Consider the following 19,610-nt stretch of genomic DNA (forward strand, 5'->3'; position numbering starts at 1 on the left):
TTCACCTGTACCTCATTATTACAAAGTACAAAATTCCCCACAAGTGGTGACTTGTGACAAGTCTTAAGCTCCTGTCCGAACACTGTTAAAACCTAAGGTTAATGGGTTACATGCCTTGAGATTTTTAGCTGTCATTTATTTTCTCTTCTTTAAGGCTTTGAGTCTTTTCGGACTTTAGCAGAGGGCTGCCATTTCCAGGGATTCCTAACTCTATCCCTGGATCGCCTGAGAGCCTCTCTTAGGGAACCAGAAGTGCCATGAAGAAAACTTTCCTTTCTGAGGATGGAGCAGGGAGCCGGGCGTGTAAGCCGGGTTACAGTGAATCCATCCTGGCAGTGACATGACTTCAGGGCCTGGGGACCCTGCAGCAGGAGTGCAACTGTGTGTGCGGGGGCGGGGGGGGGGGAGGGACAGCTCCGCCTCTGGGCCCAGAACAGTTCTGCCCCATGGGGGCTTCGGGAGGTCCTCCACGGGGCTGGCCACACCCTACCTCAGAGTCAGGCTGGGGCAACAGGGGCGGGTGCCCAGGGGTGCCTGGGCCCCACCTTGCCCTCCCTCTCCCCACGGAGCCAGAATTTCCAGGGGTGGGGGGAGGTGGGGGTGGTCGCCCCTGTTCAGTGCCCTGATCCTGAAGAGCCACGTGCCATACAGGATACAGGACCACACTCAGGATTACAGCCCAAGGCTTCTATGTACACAGGCTAGCTGGGGGGCTGCTCCACTATTTTTTTTTTTAAGAAAGTAATTTTGAAATACTTAGAGATTCACAAGAAGTTACAAAAATGTACAGGGAAGTCCCATGCCCCCTTCACTCAGCCTGAGCCATCAGGAACACCTTGCACAGCTAGAGCACTGTATCCAAACCATGAAAGGACACTTGCGTGCCTACCCTGGCTTCAAGTGAGCAGGCCTGCCTTCACTTGGCTCTAGACTAGTATTTGGGCAATTCACCAATTCAGATTCCTACTAGTCAAGAGATACCATGGATGGAGACTTAAGGAAAAAAAAAAAAAAAAAGCAATCATGTGCATTTTTTCCAGGATTAAAAATAGCACAATGTAACATTTGAAAAATGTTAAAGGACAAAGTTGAGATGAAAATCTCTGATTTCACACTAGGGATAAAAACAGCTCTGACAAAGAGAATGTAACTTGTCATTTAAATTTTCATACATTTATCACTGTTGTTGTCTTGTGGGGTGGGGGATAAAACCTGAAAGGACAACAGGTTTTAGATTTCATTTAATTAGCCATTATTTAAAACAGCCCCTATGTGAAGATGCACAAACTCACTTAAAAAACCTAGATTGGATTTACTGCTATTTAATAGGCTCTATAAATACTGAGCAACTCCCTTAGTTTTCTTCTTCAAGGTGGGAGAGCTGTCTGTCCGTGAATTAGAGTTTCTAGATCTCATGAAACCCCTCTCAGACAGCCTCTTCCCCCAAAGACTTGGCAGGTTGTGTCTCAGAACTGGAGGTTGGAGAGTCAGATGTGTAAAAATTAAATACCATTCAAAAGGGAGGCAGTTACAGAAGAAAACTATTTTCATAGTACCCAAGGGAATGAACTGATAAGCTATGCAGATTTAACGGTGCTTTCAAATGATGCTGCCACCAGGCATGGACACAAGTTTGAGGAAAAGCAGACCCTTTTTAGGAAACAAGCAAACTCTCTCTGAACACCCAGCACTAAACATCTAGGGGGCTGTTCACTCACTCCTTTCCTGATGGAATTCTGCAGTATCTGAACAGGAACTTAAGTGGCCATTTTTAAAATTTCGTTTCTGAAATTGAAGACACCTGCCTTTTTAAAAGATTCCATCTACCATTTCAGGGTGTCGCAATGTAAAATCACCTCATTTTCATCTTTCGGGTTACACTTAAGAAACAAGACCTCTTTGTATAAGGAAAAAGAATGCTTTCATTAAAGTTGGCGCGGGGGGGGGGAGCCCCAAATTTTGAGATAGAACTATAGGAGGTAGTGAAACTTGGAAATTTTTCAGTTCAAAGTAACATCTTTCATGCAACTGCATCAAAAGTAATTTCATCCAAAAGTGTGACAAAAGCCTCCTAGGTCAAAAGCGGCTAGCACATAAATGACCATTTACATCTCCGTTGGCTTCAAGAATTCTCCTAGTCCTCGGGGCGCCTGGGTGGCTCAGTGGTTAAGCCGCTGCCTTCGGCTCAGGTCATGATCTCAAGGTCCTGGGATCGAGTCCTGCATCGGGCTCTCTGCTCGGCAGGGAGCCTGCTTCCTCCTCTCTCTCTCTGCCTGCCTCTCTGCCTACTTGTGATTTCTCTCTGTCAAATAAATAAATAAAATCTTTAAAAAAAAAAAAAAAAGAATTCTCCTAGTCCTCTACCCGACAGTGCTAACAGCAGTCATTCTGCTCGTCTTCCAGGGTTCACCTCCTCCAGGAAGCTGTCCTTGACACCAAGCTCCTTACTTCCCCCTCCCCTGATATCCCGCGCACAGGCGTCTGCAGTCCGTGCGTCTGTCTGTCCTCCCGACAAGCGGGCATGAGCCCCAGCTCCCCGCACCTAGCCATAGGCCGGCAGGAATTGTGTAAGTGCCTGCAGAGCAAACACAGAGAGGAAAGGATGGAACGGAGGATGAGGAGGATGAGGACGGAGGAGGGGCCTGACCTAGCAGACCTTCCATTTTAAAAAGCCTCAATGGTTAAAAGAACGTTACTGGTACCTGAAGGGTGACTGATGCAAGAAAAGAAATGTTCCAAAATCAAACACAAAGAAGTGTGTGTGATAAAGGTGGTATCGTACACGGGAGCCCTGAATAAATTCCAAATCAGTAAAATATTTACATTTTAAAAAAGAAACTGAAGTTTTAAAGGAATATCCTAGGGAGAATTATTCTACAACTCTGAGCAGGGAAGACATCCCTACCAGTGATGTAAAACCCAGAAGCTATGAAAGGAAACTCCACAGACAAGAGTTTAACCTAGCAGGCCCGGCTGCTCTCCTGAGACAGGTCCGCTCGTGAGGTTGGCCCTCGGCTGGCCCCTGGGAAGCTGGGTTCTCGGGAGAGTTCCCATAGCTCCTTAACTGATAAGAAGGGTTTATGGTGCCTCAACTGTATAAAAGTGTTTTATGTTATTTATTTATTTGAGAGAGAGAGAGACTGAGAGCATGAGAGGGGAGAAGGTCAGAGGGAGAAGCGGACTCCCCTTGGAACTGGGAGCCTGATGCGGGACTTGATCCTGGGACTCCAGGATCATGACCTGAGCTGAAGGCAGTCGCCTAACCAACTGAGCCACCCCGGCTCCCTGTATAAGCATGTTTTATGCTTAATCTCTGCTTTCCTCCTGAGATGCGGTGATTCGGGTACCTGCTAGGCAGATGGCGCTGCACTTTCCTGGTTGGTGACACTTCCCATGTGTTGTCTCAAGTTGTTGCTGTAGGAATAAGTGTCTCCCGTGTGACTCTACTGGGAGAAAACTCTGGAAGTTTGTGCCTGGTTTCCCCCCCAGACTTTACCCATGTGCCTTTTCCCTTTGCTGCTTTTCCTCTATACCTTTTTGCTATAATAAATCACACTCGTAAGCATGACTGTATGTTAAATCTTCTGAATTGTCTGAATGAATCATTGAACTTGGGGTGGTCTTAGGGACCCCCATCGGAAAAAAAATGATAAATACAAAGATTTTTTAAAATTCCTATAGCAAAAGCCACCATAGTCAGAAGACATATTGGGAAAATATTTGCAACTCGTAATATGAGTATGGCCATTACATAAAGAACTCCTACAATTAACAAGCAAAAGACCAAAATCCCAAAGGAAATATAGGCAGAAGCTGCAGACAATCAATAGAAATACGAATAGCTCAAACCAAAAAATATTTAATTCTGGGGCACCTGGGTGGCTCAGTGGGTTAAACCTCTGCCTTCAGTTCAGGTCGTGATCTCAGGGTCCTGGGATCAAGCCCCGCATCGGGCTCTTTGCTCAGCGGGGAGCCTGCTTCCCCCCTCTCTCTGCCTGCCTCTCTGCCTACTTGTGATCTCTCTAGAAAAAAAAAGAATATTTAATTCTAGTCAAATAGGATAAATACAAAATAAAACTATGAATCCACATTTTCACCTATTAGATTAGTGAAGATAAAAAAATCTGGAAGTAACCTGGCTTGGTGCAGTGGGCAGAACGGTCCCCCAGAGATGTAGTCCTACTCCCCGTGACCCATGTTACGTCACCGTGCGTGGCAAAGAGGAATTACGCTGCCAATGGAATTAAGATTTCTAATCTCCTGACTCATTTAAGAAAGGAAGAATACCCCGGACATCGCAAGAGTGCCAATGTCATCGTAAGGGTCCTGAGATGTGGAGGGAGGCCAAAGAGTTGGAATCAGAGAAGGAGAGGGACGATGGAATAAAGTCAGCAATTCGAAGGACTCCACCACTGCTTCGGCTCTGACGGAGGAAGAGGCTGTGAGCGAGGGAACGTGGGTGCCTCGGGAAGCTGGAAAACACAAGGAACGGACTCTCCCCGAGACCCCCAGAAGACACACAGCACCACACCCCTTGACTTTAGCCCAGTGAGACCCATTTTGGACTTCTGACCTCCAGAACTGTAACATGACAGACTCGTGTTTTTCTAAGCCTCCAAGTTTGTGATCACGTGTCCTCGCAGCCACAGGAAACGAACGGAGTTGGAGGGGAACAGGCGCTCTGACGCACTGCACGTGGGGGGCGAAGCCAGTACATCTTCTTTTCCTGACAGTGGCAACAGCAGCCACTCTGCTTCGAAGGACTTATCCTACGACATACAGGAGCGCGTACAAAATGATGTATGCGCAAGGCTACCCGCCACAGTTTACGTAGCGGCAGACGCCCGGAGATGGCCGCGGTACCCATCCATGAAGGTCATAAAGAGGGCGAAGCGGCCCACTCATCCGGCAGTAGCTTTTGGTAAATGTAAAAGCAAGGTATGGAAGAACACACAGCTTACTCCCGCCAGGGTCAGAGGGGGACAATACGACTAACAAGTTACATGACCAGGCTTAAAGTACCACTGGGTGGACAGTAACAGATGGGCAACACGGGTCATCTGTGAGGAGGGGAACGGGACGGGTGAAGGATGCTGGGAGCGGGCTAGTCTCACAAAACACCTGCCTTAGTGGAGCCAGGATGACAAGTTACCACAGACGGGCTGGCTTAAAACAAGGAACATTTACTTCTCACAGTTCTGGAGGCTGCAAAGTCTAAGGTCCAGGAGTCACCATGGCTGGGTGCTGGTGAGACCCACGTCCTGGTTTACAGAGGGTGGCCTTCGCACTGTACGTGACGTGCTGGAGAGCCCCGGTCAGGTCAGTGATCTCATCCTGGGGCTCTCTCCCCATAACCTCATCTAAGCCTAATCACCTCTCCAAAGCCCCACCTCCAAATACCATCACACTGGGGGGCTTGGGCTTCGGCACGGGATTCTGGGAGGACAGAAACATTGAGTCCGTAACACTACCTTCTAGAGGTCCCAAGTTTTCAATTATGGACACGTATTAGCTATTTTTAAAATTATAAAGTAGCGCTTGTTGAATAAATGCCCTTTCTAAACAGAATATTCTTACTGATGACTTGGTTGCTGCTGGTTCTTAATTCAATCACTCTACTGACCTTAGTATATTATCAACAAACATTTACTGAGGACCCACCTCAGTACAAGGTATTAAGTAGAGAAAAAGATGAGTAAGACACAGGCACTGTCTTTCACAGGTCAGAAATTCTCCAAAGGACAGTGACCAGGGCACAACTACTGGTCACGAAAAGTGGAGAGCACAGATAAAGCATTTGGGGCTCCAGAGAGAATGCCTAGCTTACTTCTAGAGAGATGGGCCTGGAAGGGTAAGATGACCTTGGACATGATAATAACAATGATGACAAAAAGGCGTAAGTGATAGCTAAACTCAGCGAATACGAGGCCAGAGTGCAGGAGGGGGTCGGAAAAAGTGGGGACAATTGAGAGGTGAGGCCACAAAAGTAAACGCATTTACACGAACAGAGAGGGAGGAACTGCCAATGTCTCGGGAGGTGGGGGAATGAGAGCCGAGTCCCAAGGAGAGGACATGCAAGGGGGGACTGGGTAGGAGACAGACAGGAAGCAGGAAAACCAGCCCAAGAACTATTCTACCACTTGAGAAAAAAAGAGACAAAAACCCTGGGTTCAGTAAACATTCAGGAAAAGGGAAATCTTCCAGTGGTGGCCTTGATTTTGGAGGAAGAGAAGATACCATGAGAAAATGGGAGCACAGAGAGCAGGTTTAAGGGAAAGAGGAGAGATCATATTAAAGGAACATTCTGGTATCAGCTGAAGTTCTAGATTGTTAAAGGGAAACAGAAGCTTTGGATCTGGCAGGTCAGACGGGCAATGCCGGAAGACAGGAGAGGGAGAGCGACTGACGAGGAGATGGTACAGAGCAAGAAGGAGGGGGTAGAACCGACTTCTCGAGGACCCACACTTGGACAGCAGAAGGAAGCAGTGGAACCTGCAAGGAAGCTAGAGAGCTAGAGGGCTGGGCGCTTCCCATCTCAGAAACGACCGGGAGAGGCATCTGGTATAGATGCCCTGAGCCTTCTGCTGGAAGCATCTTTAAATGCTGGATAAAACAGGAACCTTTTTAAAAATGCTCTACTGAGCTAGCCAGCGAGGAACAAATACTCAGAAGCTAAATACTAACCACAAACAGGGGGGAAAAGTGCTGGCCTTTACCTCAGAGCGCTCACAGAATAGATTCTTCACAGCCTCTTGGGGTACAGGAGCTGGAGGACACGAAGGCCCAGGGCCACCCAAGATGCCAAGACGGGCATCAGCCTGCAAACCGCCTTCAGCAGAGGCTGGCCTCCTCCCAAGCGTGCACAAGCTCGCGTGAAGGACAAGCAGGAAGTAAGCACCTGGGCCTCCGAGGAAATCACCTGTCCAGATCAGGGGTGTTGATCGAGGGAGAAAAAAAAAAGTCTCCACTGCTGTCCCCCACTGGCAATCTGTAGCCACAAAGCCGCTCTGCAGAAAACTTGGATGGTCAAGAGCACATCAAACAGGGAATCTAGTTTATAACTGCCCCACACCGGCAGTGCCCTAAGACGCCCGGCGGAAGGAAACGTCAAACCACCTCCGGTCCTGGCCTCTGAGTATTCCCGCAAAGGTCCGAGGAATAGGAGTTCAGAAGCAAGAAGCACAAGACATTTCGGGAAATGAGGCACTGTGAGCCAGCAGGTAAGAACTCGGCAGAGCAGGCCCGGCCGAAGAGCGCCACAGCGGATAAAGTCAAGGCCACAAGATGACACCCCGGGAGCCGGAGGGCACTCCGGGTATCAGACCACCTCCCACTTCACGTGTTTTACAAACATCCTCTTGTGGCTCCTCAGTAGTTCAAAAAACCTTTGGAAGGAGAGGTGGCTTGCGTACTTGCAGGGTCTTGAGTCCCATTCAAAAGAACAGCTCCCCTGGCGTGGGAGGGTGAGAAGCAGAAGAGCTCTGTAGGGAACGGCTGCCGAGCCAGGCGGGCAGGCAGAGCACGCTGGGCTTCTGACCACGGAGGGCCCCGTGGGGCCCGTCCTGTGGGCAGCACAGTGCCAGGAGAAGGGAGGGACTGAAAGAGACTGAAAGAGACCAATGAGCAGGGCCTGGAGGGGGCAGGAAGCACGGGGAGACCCTCAGTCGGCCACTTACTGCTTATCCAAGAAAAAGAGTCCTAGGCAAAGCCGCATCTAGGCTGAAAAGCAGGTAGGTGTGGTGTGTGTGTGTGTGTGTGTGTGTGTGTTTGTGTGTACATGCAAGGTACTGCTTCTCATTTCAGCTGCCTTCTGAAAATGAGCTGTTTGCTTTTATCTATTCCGTGGCCACCCTAGAAAGTCCACTAAATTTCAGGCTGAGATTTTTAAAATCTCAAAGCAATTTTAAAAAATGTCCCCAGTTTTGGACTGAAAACGGAAGGGCCGGGGAAGAGCACCCTTGCTTTAATTGCCTATTCACAGGATCCTCTACTCTCATTTGGGCAATTGAAGAGATGTGCGCCCCCATCACCCGCTTCGGTAATTTTCATGCAATCATTTGTACAAGCAGGTACACTTGGACTGGAGCCAGAGTGGACACAAGGTGGAAATGACACAGTGCTTAAGTGGTGGGGGCAAGTTTTGATGTTGTTCACCAAAGTCAGGCAAAAAGAAGTGAGCGGCTAAGATTTTGAGAAGCGAAGGCAGCAATCTCCAATGCCGGCACGCGCAGCGGGACCCTCTCCCGGAAGGCACGGCGGCCGTCTCGAGCACCTGGCCCCCCCGCGCTGCCCGCCGCAGTTAGCGCCACGCCATCCATCTGCGGAGCGCTGCTGGTCTCCGCAGAAAAGCCTCCGACGCCCAGCTGTTTCTCGCTCTCAAAAGCACAGCCAGTAGTCTGCTCTCCTGTGCCTATTCCTACCACCCACCCAAAGGTCAAGTTTACCAAAGCAAACAAAACACCAAAAACCTTTGCAACCACACGAGTGCTAATGAGCTCACAGTGTAACTAGAGGCAGAAAACACTGTGATGCCCAAGAGCTTAATCCAGAATGGCACAGGAAAGTACAGAGCGCGAGGACATACACACCCAAATGCGCCGCACTACCCTGGAAGCGGGAGGCCTGCCCGGCGTCCAAAGGTGGACTGAAGAAACAATGGGAGGCCTTTTCTAAAGACGATCACTGCTGCCCCTATGTCACATTTCTAGTTAAGATGCTTTCTGCACTTAACACACTGAAATTGGAAGACTTCCAACCAATCCTTTATCCAAGTACAACCAGTGGTTTCTTAATAAGGATAGAAACCTTATCCACATGGCATCCTTCTTTTATGGGCCTTAAAGTGTCTCACATATTATCACAATTACTTTATTAATATTCTGGGGGGGAAAAGTGTGTTGGGGCAATCATCCTTCTTCTCTGCACCTGCTGGGAAAATGGTGTGCAACTGCATAGTGGACATTCAAAGGACACTTAACTGTATGCCAGGCACTTGTACACAGTTTATGTTTAATCCTCACAAAAACTCTATGGGGTGGAGACGATTATCCCCCATTACAGATGAGAACACGGAAGCACGTAAATATTACACGGCTTCCCAAGTTGTCAAGCAGGTAAGTGACTGAGCCAGATTCAGACACGGGCCGCTGGACTGCCCAGCATGTGCCGTGAGCACGCACCTTGCTGGTAAACTCTGTCAACAAGTCCTCTCCCTGGCTCTCCCCCATCCGTGGCTGCCCTGAGTGTGGAACCACGTGCCAGGCTCCGTTCCTTCCAGCTCTCCATCCACTTCCCTATGTGAGGCTCCCCACTCCATGATTTGTTTTTCAAATTTTATTTTTTCCAGTGTTCCAAAATTCCTTGTTTATGCACCACACCCAGTGCTCCATGCAATCCGTGCCCTCCACAATACCCACCACCAGGCTCACCCCATCCCCCACGGCCCCCCTCCGAAACCCTCAGTTGTGAGTTGGGGGAAATCGGAGGGGGACACAAACCATGAGAGACTGTGGACTCTGAGACACTCCATGGTTTTTGTCAAAACTCAAGCCCTTCATTTCAACAAAATTCAAGAAAGTCCATGCATGCCTGTAGTTGTCAAGACAGATGAAAGTGCCTTTACTAACCTAAATTTACTCAAGCCCATTTTATTCTATGTATTTGAGCATTACCTAAAAGGTTGTTTTTCAAACTTTCTAGATTAACATAAAGCCATACACTTTGTACCACGACCACCTCCCTGCACACACACACACACACACACACACCACACCTCTGAAACAAATGTCTGACAAAACCACATGTGCCCATGGTACGTATTGTGCTCTTAGTACTTCTTCTTCTAGGCCATTTAAAAATGCTGGTTGCAACCTAGTAAATGGATTTCATGATTCAGTAATATGTTGGGATTAACAGTTAAACACTCATCTGAAATTTATATTCTCTCTGGTTATCCCAACTGGGTGGAAAATGAGCAAACAATAAAGGAAATCAATGAAAGAACTACTCTGGCATTGAATGAGCTGCCCCAACAACTAATTACTCTCTTTGGTAGCTCTGTTAGGCTCTAATCAGATCTATACAGTTTTCGTTCTCGCCTTTGAAAAATTACGTCAGAACCATTGACACATTTCTTTTTTTTCAAGACTTATTTATTTTTTGAGGCAGGGGTCAGGGCAGAGGGGAAAAAAGAGAGAGCATCTGAAGCAAACTCCCTGATGAGTGCAGAGACCGATCCGGGGTTCAATCCCAGGACCCCAACATCAGGATCTGAGCCAAAACCAAGAGTCAGACCCTTCAGCCACTATGGGTCACCCAGGCACCCCAACGTTGTCACATTTCTTATGAAAAGGTATCATTTACCTAGAAGTAGTGTTGAGTCACAAGGTAGTTTGTGAACTTCGTACAATTTCTAGTGTTCGTAAGACAAGATAGAAATAAAGCAAGCAAAAACACTTGGGCTGAAGTAGAAAATGTTATGGGAACAACGTCCAAGTCTGACTGGACCGACAGAATACGGAAACCAGCAAATTAATAGGCTAGGGTTGACTATGTGTGGCTAACCTGCTCAAGTTCAACTCAAAGTTTAAGTCCCAACTTGAACACACTGATCGGTGAAAATGCTAATGGGTAAGGAGGCCAGACAGAGCCAAAGGGAGGGTCTGAGAGCAAAAAGCCCACTCGTACACCATTCACCCTCCGGCTGGATTCGGAACCCAGCTCTTCCGGCTTTCAGACACCATTTCACGGGTACAACAGCAAGCTTACTTCTGCCCTCAAATGCTTACAATTAAAAAAAAATCACTAAGATAATATGCAGCTGATTTAACATTTTCAATAATATTAACCAAGTGACGTTTTCGAAGCAGGGCCGTTTGTCCTGGCGCACTCTCGCACTCCCCACGGTGCCAGTTTGAAAACTTTTCTTTCTCTCCTGTCTCAGAGGAATACTTGCTCCTTCTCCTTTCCCAAACTGGGCTTAACCCCATCCGTCTCTGCCTTGCCTGGGATCCTGCTTCAGAAAGATCCCTTCTCTCTGTTGCGTCAAGAAGAGGCAAGGCTCCGCACAGATAACATTCATTCGCCTTCCTCAGCTTCTAAGCGAAACACTGGTTTGGACTTCTCTGTTACACACCAGGGTTACTTACCTAACCTGGGACCCACGGATGAGCTTCAGAGGGGCTGGAACCCTAAAATTCTATGTCAAGTTTTGTACTTAAGTGCATTCTTCAGGGGATGAGAAACTATAATTTGTGTCATGTTATCAAAGGAATGCATAGCTCCGAACAGACTAAGAACCATGATTTCAAATCTACATCTCTAGACCCTTTTCTGAGGGGCAAACCCAAAATCGCTGCTGTCAATTCTGTCAAAAAGTCACAACGCTAACGGCCATACGAACAAAACACAGAACTCCCCATCCCTCCCTCCTCGCCCTGTCTTCCACCTGTTTCCCCAAACAAAATCCCTGTCTGGCATTCCTGCTCTGTCGATAGCGCCCCATCCTCCTCACCACTCAACCCGCAAACCCCAGAGGGAAGGATGATTCATGCAGCTTCTCTCACCAAACTGCTGCCCAAGCTGGTCGGCCTCCACCCCGCCCGGCTACCGGCACCGCCGGGTCCTAGGTCGGGCACCGTGGACCTCTCGCCTGGCCCTCGGACCGCCCCCACCTTCAGGCTCCACGAGCTCTCTGCTCCGGCCTAGTCATCATGAGCTTGTGTCCAGTTCTCACTCACTCCAAAACCGTCCGCAGGTCTCCACCCCGTCTCCGGGTATTAGCTCCTTCCCTAGCCAAGCTAAGACCATCCACCGCACGAGCCCAGAGCTCCTCCTCCCGACGCTCCGACCAGAGAGCCCGGCCACCCTCGTGAACACCCTGCAGTGTGCCCTGCTTTCCACCGCTGTGCCAAGGGTCAGGGTCTCGCCTCTGCCTGCAACTCCACTTCCTCCACTGGAAAGGATGGCCATCCTTCGAGGCTCAACCCAAATGACTCAAACTTCATGCAGGCTTTCCCATGCAGGCTGGACGTGTTCTCTTCTCCCCGGGACTCCCCAGTGGACTTCCTGTGCATTTCTCTTCCAACATGAAGGTAACTCTTCCATTTGGGGGCCAGACACATGTGTCCTAGCACTTCTGTCACATCCCCGAACGGGACTAGGTATTAGTCCCTCAGCCCCTCCTCCTGCTCCTCGTCTGCTCTCCCTGCTCCCCGGCACCACCCAACACAGTATCCCGAAATGAAGCTGATTCACGAGACAGTTGTACATGGTGACTTGAAAAGCAGGAACAGACAATCCAAAAGCCATGGCAATAGCTGATCTGTTTCTACCTGTATCTTGTCTTGTTTCAGTGACTAGTTTAATTTTTTTTTTTTTTAGAGATGACTTTGAGTGGTTAAAAGTAAGGGAATATAATTTTCCAAAACTTTGTATAAGCAATCTGGCTGACATTTTTTTCTCAAGTTTGTCACTTCCCAAGGAAGAAGCAGGGATTTCTAGTGCAGGCACAAAAACTGATGCCAGGAAGCGCAGACAAGAAGGCAACCCTGTGCTGACTGCTCCAGCGACAGTGCCCCGCGCCCCCAGACTCTGGTGCTAAATCCACGACATCTAGAAATGTGTCCTGTATGTTTCCATAAAATGGATTTTTCCTTCACTTGCTACTAAACCTGAGTTCAATGAAAAAAAAAAGCCATCATTATACAACCCCCATGCATAAGTCATTATGGTGAGGTGAGAGAGAGAAATAATGACAGTTCCCCGCCTTGATAAGCCCAGCGTATAGCAGGGGGTCAGGCAATTCCTACATAATTATTAGTAAGGCGGACTGAGGGACGTGCTCTCACAGAGGGACCTGCAAAGCCAGAGGCAAGACAAATCCTGCAGGGGGAGACGGGGGGGGGGCACCACAGGTATATAAAAGAACTTAGGGCTCAGCAAGGCAGTGGAGGATGGGCTTTAAAGAGACAAGGAGCCTGCAGGTACAGGGGACAGAGAAAGCAGACTCCGCTCTGAGAAAGTTCTGTGTATATCGGAGGAGCACAGGCAGTCCTGTGTGCTTGGAGTGTACAGTATAAGCTGTGGGAAGTCGCCGAGTTTGTTTTTGTTTTTACGAAGAGTGGGGCACTGTGACATGATTGCAGTTCAGTGACAAAACCACTGGCAGCACCGTGAACGCGACATCAGAAGGACAGAAACTGAAAGAAGAGAAGCCAGTCGGGAAGCGCCGCCTCAAACAGGAAGCCCAAGGAGAAATGGGAAGAACCATGGGGGAGTCACTGATGAGGAGAACCTACAGGATTTGGAACAGATGTGGCTCCGGGAGGCAAGGCACAGGGACAAGAAGACACTTGACTTTAAGTTCTCAAACCTGAGCAACTGGGGATCCTGCTCACTGAGCTGTGGCATGTAGCGGTGAGGGGGCTGGGGGAGAACAAGCCTGTGAGGCTCGAGGACTTTGAGAGGAAGATGTCCGAGAGTTAGGCTGGTGACGCCCACCAGAGGCCAGTGTCGGGGCTGGATTTCGAAATCAGCCACACAGCAGTGACAGCTTACGCGATGGGATGAAGCGAAAGCATCAAGGCAAGCAAGTAAGGTGAGTGGGCGGCTGAAGGCGGACCACCGTAGAGATGGCCCACGAAGGACAAGACAGGAGCCGTGGAGACTGGGAAGGGCAGTCAAGGTAACAGAACAACACGGAGACCAGGACTGGCTGGAATGGGGTGCTCCAAACCACTGAATGCCGGGGCAAGAGCAAACAGCACCAAGACTGAAGTGAGCCACTCGATTTGGCCATTAAGAGGGCCTCTGTTCCAGGAAGGGGCCTACAGTGAAGCCGGATACTGAAATGCGTTGGAGGAATGAATAAACCAGAGACAAGAACAGACTAGAATGTTCTTTCCAGAGGTGTAGTTGGAGGCGAGAGATGGGCCAGTAGTTTAGGAGAAAGCAGGTCTAATACTTGACTTTTTAGAGGAGTAAACCCTAAAAGAGACAAAAGATGTCAGAGAAAGGGGATCTTACAAAAGACGGACTGAGGCTTCTGCTTCTTCAAACCTGCTGTGTGAGCCCTTCTTCAAATTTCTGATAATTTGGGGCCAGATACGCAAAGCTCAAGAAAGAACGTGTTCCCTAACTGAATTTTCATGGATAAGACTTACATTCTCACTTTCATAAATATTCCAAAGATGTGTTCTCATAAAACTCTTTTGCCCTAATCGTTAAAGAAATTGTTAAGTCCTGAAATAGGTTTTACATCACACATTTCATCAAAAACTGAGAAAAGGCTGAAAATGTGTCCAACGCTGTATCATTACATTTGTTTTAAGCATTACATTTGAGTCTGTAATCAACACGTGACTCATGAGGAGTACTTCCTAAATCTTTCTAGACCTCCGGTCTTTGTGTTATTGTCCCTGCCATCAACCATGACTTTCCTTTGCCCGGAACAACTGCTGATGAAATTTGGGAAGAGAGAAACCTTGTCTCACCAGGAAAAAAAAAAAATCTCAGGCCCTTATCACCAAAATACCTAAAAGACAGCCTCAGGAAGAAGGGCTGAGCTACCAATGGTCCCCTTCATCCCCTTCAGTCCGTGCAAGGGCATGGACTTATCCTAGACTCACACGCATATTTTTTTTTAAAGAATTATTTCCTTGTTCTTCTCTTGTAGGCAGTTGCCTCCAAGTCCGTTTAGAGCCAAGCAGGGGAGAAGGGGTGGGGAGAGAGGATGCAAGCAAGGCCTGGTGGCCGAAGGAAGGCCCCCACCGTCTGCCTCATGGCCTCCTGGCTTTGCAGAGGATGAGCCAGGGCTGGGGGCGCGCGCGGGGAGGGAGAGCACAGGCTGCCATGGGTGACGCTTCAGTCACCTGGGCCGGGCCATCCCACACAGACTAGCAGAGGAGAGGCCTGCTCTGCCTGGGACTGCTTTAATAAACACCCTGGCACTCACGGCAGGCCGGGGAGCGCGGCGCGGAGAGTAAATGAAAGGGGAGACACCCGAGAACCTCCCGGCGCTGCGGAGAACCCTGGAATTTACCAGACTGTGGGCCAAGGGGAAGGCGTATCTTGTGAGGATCTCAAACATATCCCTTCTGCTGTGGCCTTCCTGTTTCAGCGCGAACCTCAGGTTTCTCATGTCCTGGGGGGAGGAGGGGAAGCAGAGAAATTTGACAGTTCAGTCTTCAGATCAAGTGACAATCCTTAGCAAAAACATCTCTTCAACTAAAGGAGCGGAAGATTCACTTACCTGGAAGGGCAGTTAATCTAGATTACTAAGAAAATCACTTTGTTTTTGTGTGACATTTGGAAATATCCAGTTTAAGAACACCTCAAAATACTCCCATTGCAGTCATGAATGTAAAGACAAAGCAACTAGTGTTAAAGAGAAGACAGAGCTAAAATCATTTTCTAACAAGAAAAATCAAACCTGGCCTTGCGTACCATCTACGGTGTCTCCTTCAACTGGTTTCTGTGGTATTTTAACTATTGAAGAGTATTTTATTCACAGAACTTTTCAAATGCGTACCTGCTATCACATGTGAGCTCAAAATTGTCAAACATGTCACGAAAAGACGGAAGCTCTCTCCCTCTCCCTCATGCTCCTCTCACGTCTCAGTCTAACAAATCAGGAAATGATTGGCACCGCGCTCTCATCCAGGTGACGGAACATTGTTCTTCCCATCAAGCTGTCTTGCACAGTGTTCTACACAGACCACAGAGGAGTACCCTTGTGCTTTCATGAACTAGACACTAACGCTCAAAACTGGATTCTAAAAGGGGCTTTCAATACATATCTCTTTGCTAAGCAAGAAAAACTTCTCATACACTGAAACCAAACCAAAAACAACGACAACAACAAAAGCTCCCTTTACTATCAAGTTGCATCACCTATCAAATATATAACGTTCTGCCTTCCTTTTAAAGCCAGAGTTGCTCAGGTTGTCTCCTGAATCAATCACGGTACTGTGATCGAGTGGCTGAACACTCAAAACACCAATTCAATTCGGAAAAATGAGCTCCATCCTGGACCCTGGGGGACTTCGGGAAGGAGGCGGCTGGGTTGGTCCCTGTCCTTTTGGATGTCACGATCTTTACATTTTTTCAGTGTTTTTTAATGTAGCATCTCAGGAGCACGGGTAAAGCTTCCTAACCCTTTGGCACAAAGGACTAGCAAAGGCCTTGCTACATACGGGGCATCCCAGAATGCCACTGGCAGCAGAGGTGGTACGAAGAACTAGACCCGAAGACCTTGACCGAGTGACCCAAGACCGCTCGCTCTCTATACAGATGGCACCTTCTGGGTCTTGCCACCTCTAGGATTCTGTGCTTTCATTTCTAGAAGCACAGAACTGAATAAAATCCAAAAACCGATTCACAACATATTCCAAGGAAACCGGGATATTAGCTGTTGGCTCATGATGCAAATCGGTAGTCAAATGGAAGGGAATAATCATTTCAGGGGGATGACACACCTCCAGAGGATTTTACAACTGAGCCACCAGCACAGCGCTGGGCAGCCGAGGCTCCATGGGGCTCGGAGACCTGTGTGCAACTTTCCTCCGCCCAGTCTGGGGTCAGCTGATAATTCCGCACCATCACTGTACGACCACCTGGCCCGAGTTTAGACCATTTCTAGATAACCATTTATTCTGAGCCATCCGTGATTCCAACAACTGCGTTCTGTGTGCCAAAGCGCAAGTGATTCAAGCAACTTCTGGTTGCCATCTGATTCAGATGTAATTAAAGGACAGAAAGAATTACTACCTCATCTTGCCAACAAGAAAATTGAAATGGAAAAGGCAAATGACTCACGGGCGGCAGCTCACCAAATCTACGACAGAAATATGAGCATATCCTAAGTGGTAAGTTCCACCTGGTCTCCTTAAGGCTGACTCGTCAGGGGAGGGCCCCTGAGAAAGAGCCTTGCGGCCAAAGAGCCTCACAGCCCCACCTCGGCCTGTCTGACAAGTGGGTCACGTGGCGATGCACCAAGCCTCGCTGTAATAAATGAGTCTGAGTGAACAACCCCCTGCCACGCAACCATACAGAAGGGCTGCTTTATGGAGACATCATTCCTATAACGCATCTCTAGAGAAACACCACCCATTGCGGCTGACCTCAAAATACCACAGTCTTTAAAGCGAGTCAACAGGGGCGAGGCATGGAAGACGACAGGAGGTTTGTTGGTGGTTAAGGTTCGGCTTCATCTCCCCCGCCCCTTAAGGCTCCAAGTTGTCAGCAGGGGCTGGTGTGGTGCCTGGGGGTAAACATTCACATATTCAGAGCTATCTCGTCCTCTGCTGCTAGACCACATCCACGGGGATTTACAGCCCCCAGCTTAAAGGCACTGCTGACCAGCAGAAATCCCCACACCCAGAGCTAGTAGGACCAGATCTGTAGGGTTTAGAACAACCCGTCTCCCTGGAGCAACATCGGTCTTAGGGCTCTAGACCCCAGCTGGGGCTGACCTCTGCGAGACCGCCCCGTCACAGCAGCTTCCTTTTCTATCACCTTCGGGTCTGCTTCTGAGGACATGGGACTTGCCTCTCCCAAGGAGATAAAGGAATGAAGAGGCTGAGCTCCACCACTGTTCTAGGCCATCATCTTTGGGCTTAGCGCTAATTCCAAAAATTACAGGTCTGTGTAACATCTGCGAGTCATGCCTGGTGAGTTGTCCCGAAGCCCCTTGTCTTTATAATAAACAGCCAAAGGGTAAGAATGTGCTTTATCTTATTAACTTTGGGGACACTGATATTTAAATACAAATTCTTTCTATTGACAAGGCAACAAACAGCACTTTGAAAAAAAATTCTGTTAGAATGAAAGTCACTTTCAAGGTCGTCAATGTTAGCAACCCCATTTCCCTTTAAGTACTATAACATAACGCTCTACTCCCATGGATGCCTTTACGCAAAATGCAAAACTTTACTTCCTTCAAAGTAAATCCCTGTATTTCTAGGCCCCAAAGTGAAGACAGTAGCTGGGATCATAAATAAGGCATTTAAGGTAGCCTGGATTAAAACAAAATCCAAAAGAAGCCAAAGTGGGTAGTGATAGAGAATTTCAGTTCAGGCTTAATGACCACAGAATCCTTTGCTTTGTGATGGAGTGTACTAGTTCATCTTCAGCTTTTATAAACTGGAGACAGTAAAACGAACATACCATATTCATTATCAAAACAAAACTATAGGAGATGAGTTTTAAGAAATCACAGTGCCTGAGCCAAGGTCAAATCTCCCAGATCTAGCTGTGAGAACCACTGAGACCTCCACACCCCTTCCAGCTCCTTCTGGGACTGGACATTATTCTATTCTATTATTATTCTATTCGGATTGTAACCATCTGACTCGTAATACCTGCAAAAGGACATATTCTTGCCAGAAGGGTTATCCCGTTGTCTGCAAAATGTATTTGGATCCCAACCTTGACATCTGTCGGGTAATCTCAGCTCAGTGACCGAACTCTTCTTAGGCTCAAGGCTTCATAAGGATAAAATGGAGACGCCACCTAGCACGTGTGTGCACCGACACAGATGCTCAATGAGCAGTTACTATTACAGCTGAGTAAATGGTATTATCATTAAATCTCTGCTACCCACTGTGCCAACGCAAAATGGCAGGCAAAACATTACCTCTGAAAACTCAGCAAAAGTTAAAAAGGTTGTTAGAGGCATATGCTATTCACGGAGGGTAAAATCTCTCGCAATTTTCTTTCCTTTCATGGTGTGAAGGTGTCCAGCTGGTAACACGTCACATAACGGGACACTGGGAGCAGACTTGGGCAAAAACTAGAAAGTGAGAAAATTCTATCCATAAAGTCTTCTTCCCATCCAGTCAAGCTGACAGAAGGACAGGTCTGAGTCCCCGCAGGTCTCTTCAATAGGAACTACTTCCCCAGGAGGTTTTAGAAGCCTGATCATGAGGGAAGGACCATTCTTGGGCCTTAGATGAACCAGGGTCTTTGATTTTTTTTTTTTTTGTAAACCCCCATTAACTGTTACTCATCATTCAACACTAATGTGTCTTTTTTCACATAAGAAAGTACTGAATCTCTTACTTTACAAGTAATATCTAGACCATAGGAATTTTCGCCTCTACTTGTCGCGCCTCCCATTTTTTCAATTCTGGAGATCACACCCAGAGGAACATCAAGTATTAGAGCAGAATCCTGTAATGGACAAAAATGCAAAAGTCAATATTTCCGTCAGTATCATTAAAACACCAAAACCACTTTCAAAAAACCATATGCTTTAGGGTACTTTTACCTTGGCCCCTTTTACCACTTTCTATGAACAAAAACAGGGTACAGATCACACATGAAAGGGCAAGCATGAGAACAGCCAGTTACGCAACCAAGACGCACCCCAGAACATCCGCGGCACCTACAGAATCAAGACCAAACTCCTAGGGACACAATTCCAGGGCCCCGTGCTGTCACTTCCAGCTGGCCTCCACAGGCTTCTCTCCCATGCCGGTGCGCACTCCCAACTACGTGACACCCTTCACTGTTCCTCAAGCACAGTCCACAGTCAGGCCTCTGCACTTCCGTGCATGGTGTTCTCTTTGCAGAGGGTGATCTTGGTTCCCCAACGACCAAATGTCTCCCCA

The 19,610-nt window shown here is 48.1% G+C and overlaps 1 protein-coding gene across 2 annotated transcripts in view; it reads right to left on the reverse strand.

The window, feature by feature from the left end:
• MTM1 (myotubularin 1) overlaps nt 1–19,610 on the reverse strand; it is a 90,819-nt gene that overhangs the window by 31,828 nt on the left and 39,381 nt on the right. For both annotated transcript variants that reach the window (XM_082716697.1, XM_082716698.1), the window contains 2 exons: nt 19,060–19,170; nt 15,041–15,142 (listed from right to left, as the gene is read on the reverse strand). In XM_082716697.1, the coding sequence (XP_082572823.1) occupies nt 15,041–15,142; nt 19,060–19,170 (213 nt within the window). The remainder of the gene's footprint in view (nt 1–15,040; nt 15,143–19,059; nt 19,171–19,610) is intronic.

This window comes from Mustela nivalis (genome assembly GCF_964662115.1).
Source record: "Mustela nivalis genome assembly, chromosome: X".
Taxonomy (NCBI): domain Eukaryota; kingdom Metazoa; phylum Chordata; class Mammalia; order Carnivora; family Mustelidae; genus Mustela; species Mustela nivalis.